At 37.8% G+C, this 4,254-nt stretch overlaps 1 protein-coding gene across 1 annotated transcript; it reads left to right on the plus strand.

The window, feature by feature from the left end:
• Nucleotides 1-3: 3 nt before the first annotated feature.
• Nucleotides 4-1,647, plus strand: LOC106943571 (protocadherin gamma-A12-like; the record flags this gene model as incomplete). Its single annotated transcript, XM_015026875.1, has 1 exon — nt 4-1,647. A coding segment is annotated over one exon (936 nt), but the record flags the coding sequence as incomplete, so codon positions are not given.
• Nucleotides 1,648-4,254: the final 2,607 nt, after the last annotated feature.

Below are 4,254 nucleotides of genomic sequence, written 5' to 3' on the forward strand. Positions count from 1 at the left end.
CTGTTACCTGGTGAGGTGAACGGTGCCTCGGTGTCCTCCTATCTATCTGTTAATGGAGACACAGGAGTGATCCACGCTGTGAGGTCATTTGATTATGAACAGTTCAGGAGTTTTAAAGTCCAAGTGATGGCCAGAGACAATGGTTCTCCTCCTCTCAGCAGCAACGTTACTGTCAGTGTGTTCATATCTGATGTGAATGATAATTATCCTCAGATCCTGTACCCGGCACCAGAGGGCAGCTCCTTCATGACTGAGTTAGTCCCTAAAGCTGCACATGGAGGATCTCTGGTGTCCAAAGTGATAGCAGTGGACGCAGACTCTGGACAGAACGCCTGGCTTTCCTACCATATAGTCAAAGCCACAGATCCTGGACTTTTCAGTATTGATCTATACAGTGGAGAGATCAGGACACAGCGGGACATTTCAAAGTCTGACAGCATGAAACAGAACCTGATTGTTGCAGTGAAAGATAATGGACAGCCCTCTCTGTCTGCCACCTGCTCAATGTATTTACTTATTTCTGACAACTTGGCTGAAGTGCCGGAACTGAAAGACATTTCTTATGAAGAGAATAATTCCAAGCTGACCTCTTATCTGATCATCGCGCTGGTTTCTGTGTCCACCTTCTTTCTGACTTTTATCATCATCATCCTTGGTGTGAGGTTTTGTCATAGGAGAAAGCCCAGACTTCTGTTTGATGGAGCAGTTGCAGTTCCTGGGCCTTATTTCCCTCCTAATTATGCAGACATTGACACCACTGGGACCTTGCGTAGCACTTCCAATTACGATGCCTACCTGACAACAGGATCCAGAACTAGTGACTTTAAATTTGTATCATCCTACAATGACTGCACTCTGCTTGCTGACCAGACTCTGAAGAAAAGTCCAACAGAATTTGCCGTTGTTTTTGGAGATTGTGACGATTCTCTAGAGGTATGAACATATTTAATTTAAAATAGTGGCAGCCCACCCATCCTACAAAAACAATTACTCTTCTTGCTCTTGTTTTCAGTGATTCACTTGTTTCTCTTGCTCTTGCGTTATGTCTCAACCTACATGCTTTTATGTGTTTGTCCTGTCCTTCTCTGTCCTTGGTGCTGAAACGTCTTATTTAGAGATGATCGCTCTTTGATATATTTTTTTACTTGTGTGGATGATTTTTGCATTGAACAATCTTGCTTCTTTGTGTGTCATATGTGATCCCAATTAATAACATTTGAACATTTTGGAATTGATAATAATATTAGTATTTTATTGCGTATTCAGTGTCTCAGCATTATTATTACTTTTTTCGAAATATATGTAATACATCTACTTCTTTAGCGTAGATATATACAATGTTGTGGTGATACAATAAGTTATATGTGGCAGTCTTAAAATCTCAATATTCTTCTTTTAAGCTTTTAATATTGAAATGTTTTAATTGTGGATTTTCTGCACCTAAGGCCAATGCTGATGTTACTTTTTAGCAGATGAAATTTTATGAGAGCATCATGATTGCTGTTCAAACAACTTTTCAATTTAGTTTTTCTTAATATTTAACTATAGTGAGACTCATTGTGTGAAAGACTTTCAAAGCAATTGCAACAGTGTTCTTAAAAATATCCAACTTTTTTAATGGCAAAGGTATTCCGTTCTGGATTTTGTTGTGAGTCGGCTTTAATCTTAAATAATAGTTTGTTTTTGTTGTGGTTCATCTTTATGCATTGGAAAGAAAAGGATAAAAGGTGTCACATGTAAGGAATGGTTTAGATTTTCGTCATTGGTCAGGTTATATTTTGTTTTGTGTACATTTACATCTTTTCAGCACATAAGCCACCCCTGTGTCTTTATTTGAGGTTTTCTTCTTTTTTCCCCCATTTATTCTGCATAAATTATTTTAATTATGGCTGCACAGCTAAAACTTTTTATTATCACAAAGAAATATCCTTCACAGCAAAATCCCAGGATCTTTTGGGTTGGTATCCTTCCTGCATTTGATAGCGATTTTTGAGGTGGCTTCCTGTTCTTCGAGAGAATGTATCTTGTTGATTATGGTTACTTTCTGTTTGCAACTCAATTTGTTTTTATTTGAAATGTGTTGTTTTTATTTTTTTTTCTGTCACTGAGCACATGTCATATTTTTTTTCCTGGTGAGTGTGTAGCTCCTTTTGGTCCATTTGCAATAAGCCATTAAATAGAAAGATGTTTCTTGGCTAAATTGATAAAAGATCTTAATTTTATATTTTATAAATTTTGATGCGCAGTCATAATTAAAATTAAGATATAACCTTTACTAAGATTTGCCTCACCATAATTGGTGAGGCAAATCCATCCAAACACCACATAAGCACAGGCTTAGTGAAAGAAACACGAAAGATCAATTTTATTTGTTTTTCTAATACTTATGTCAAGTTTAGTACTACTCATTTGTGGTAATGGTCAATCAGTCTAATTTTAAAATTAGACTTACCGTATTTTCCACACTATGAGGCTCACCTAAAAACCTTCAATTTCCCCAAAAGCCGACAGTGCGCCTTATAATCCGGTGCGCCTTATATATGAAACCTATCTAAAGACCGTCTAGAATCTGGTCGTCTGCAGGTCATTTAGCACCATGTTCTCCACGAACATGCTGTGCGCAAATGGAGAAGGGTGACCATCGTCCGGCCACGCCCCGGCCCAGTCGCTGAAGGCTCTCCTCGCCAGTCAGACTGTTTTGTTGACATTCCCTTTTAGTGCATCTCCATCTAGTGGATGCATAACGTATCTCCAGCCTCTACTGTAGCGTCTATTCTATGCGCTTTATAATGCGGTGCATCTTATATATGAAAAAAGTTTTTAAATAAGCCATTCATTGAAGGTGCGCCTTATAATCCGGTGCGCCTTACAGTGCGGAAAATACGGTACTTAAACGTGCTATTGTAAATGGATGTTTTACCCATGAGTTGCAAAACGCCTTTTTTAGCTACCGTTTCATATCCATTATTTATGAAGTGTGGGTTTGTATGAAGTTCCTGTTGATGTTCGTTGTACTGGTACAAACATCTTGTATGTTTTGTATTGGTACAAAACATATGCTTTTGTATAACTAGCTGCTTATCAACTTGATGTCTGTGCCACGGTGTGTCTGGACTTTACCTCTTATTTATAAGCAGATGAAGCAATTGCCTGCCAGTTAGATACCGGTTAGATAAAGTGCTGAGTAATAATCCTTGGTTTACATGCTCAAAAGCATGACAAAAGCATGTGACATCTTTAACACTTGTGAAAATGTTAAAGATGGGACGGAGAGGACAGAGCATCTGCTGTAATTTGTGTTATAAAAGGTTAATTAAACTGAAATATGCTAAAAAATATGAATTTTATTATACATTGTAGAAAATTCTTAATTTCAATTGTTTTTTTAGAAAGGAATATTTCACTTATTCACAATTATAAATAGCAATAATAAAGAAAATTTAAATAATTGGCTATGTAAATTCCCCATGCACCTGGATCTAATCAGAACTCAAGGTATCATGCTATTAACTCTCTCAGTTTTAAAACGGCTGCTGATCAGATAAAGTTTAGAAAAAAAATTACCATTTGATGCTCAAAAGAATTGATAAAGTGCTTAGTGCAAACTACTTAAAACAAAACTGTCTGATAGCTTACAGTGATTTGTTAAATTACGGCTGAAAATGCGATTAAAATCGACGATAAGCCTGCCTTCCTTTTTAAAATTAAGACAAAATCTTATTTTTATTCCGTTTATGTTGTTCAGCTGAACTCAAGATGTCGCTATGCACCAGCCTTAAATATGTATCTGTTCTTTTGTTGACTTGTTTCATGCGCCGTTGAGCTGTTGCAGATAAAGACGGTGTGGATCATTTGCGGCTCGTTTTTGTTCCGTATCTTGTCGCTACTAACTTCAGCTAACTGACGTTATACGTTTGGATATTTTACACATAATTTTACAAAATGGATTTGAACATATTTGTCCTTCTATCGTGGAACTGCTTGTTTTTTCTGCTGCAAGTTGCGCATGGAGACATGAGCTATTCTTTCCCGGAGGAGATGAAACGAGGATCACTTATTGGAAATATCGCTAAGGATCTCGGGCTGCAGACAGGTGCGCTGTCCACCAGAAGAGCCAGAATTGACACCGAGGAGAGCGATAAACGTTACTGTGACATAAACCTGGAGCACGGAGAGCTGACTGTGGCCGAGAGGATTGACCGTGAGGAGCTTTGTGGCGAAAAGGCTTCGTGCATCTTAAAACAAGAGCTCGTT

This window comes from Poecilia latipinna, unplaced genomic scaffold (assembly GCF_001443285.1).
Source record: "Poecilia latipinna isolate Pla-1442-1.1 unplaced genomic scaffold, P_latipinna-1.0 Scaffold5487, whole genome shotgun sequence".
NCBI classification, from domain to species: Eukaryota; Metazoa; Chordata; class Actinopteri; order Cyprinodontiformes; family Poeciliidae; genus Poecilia; species Poecilia latipinna.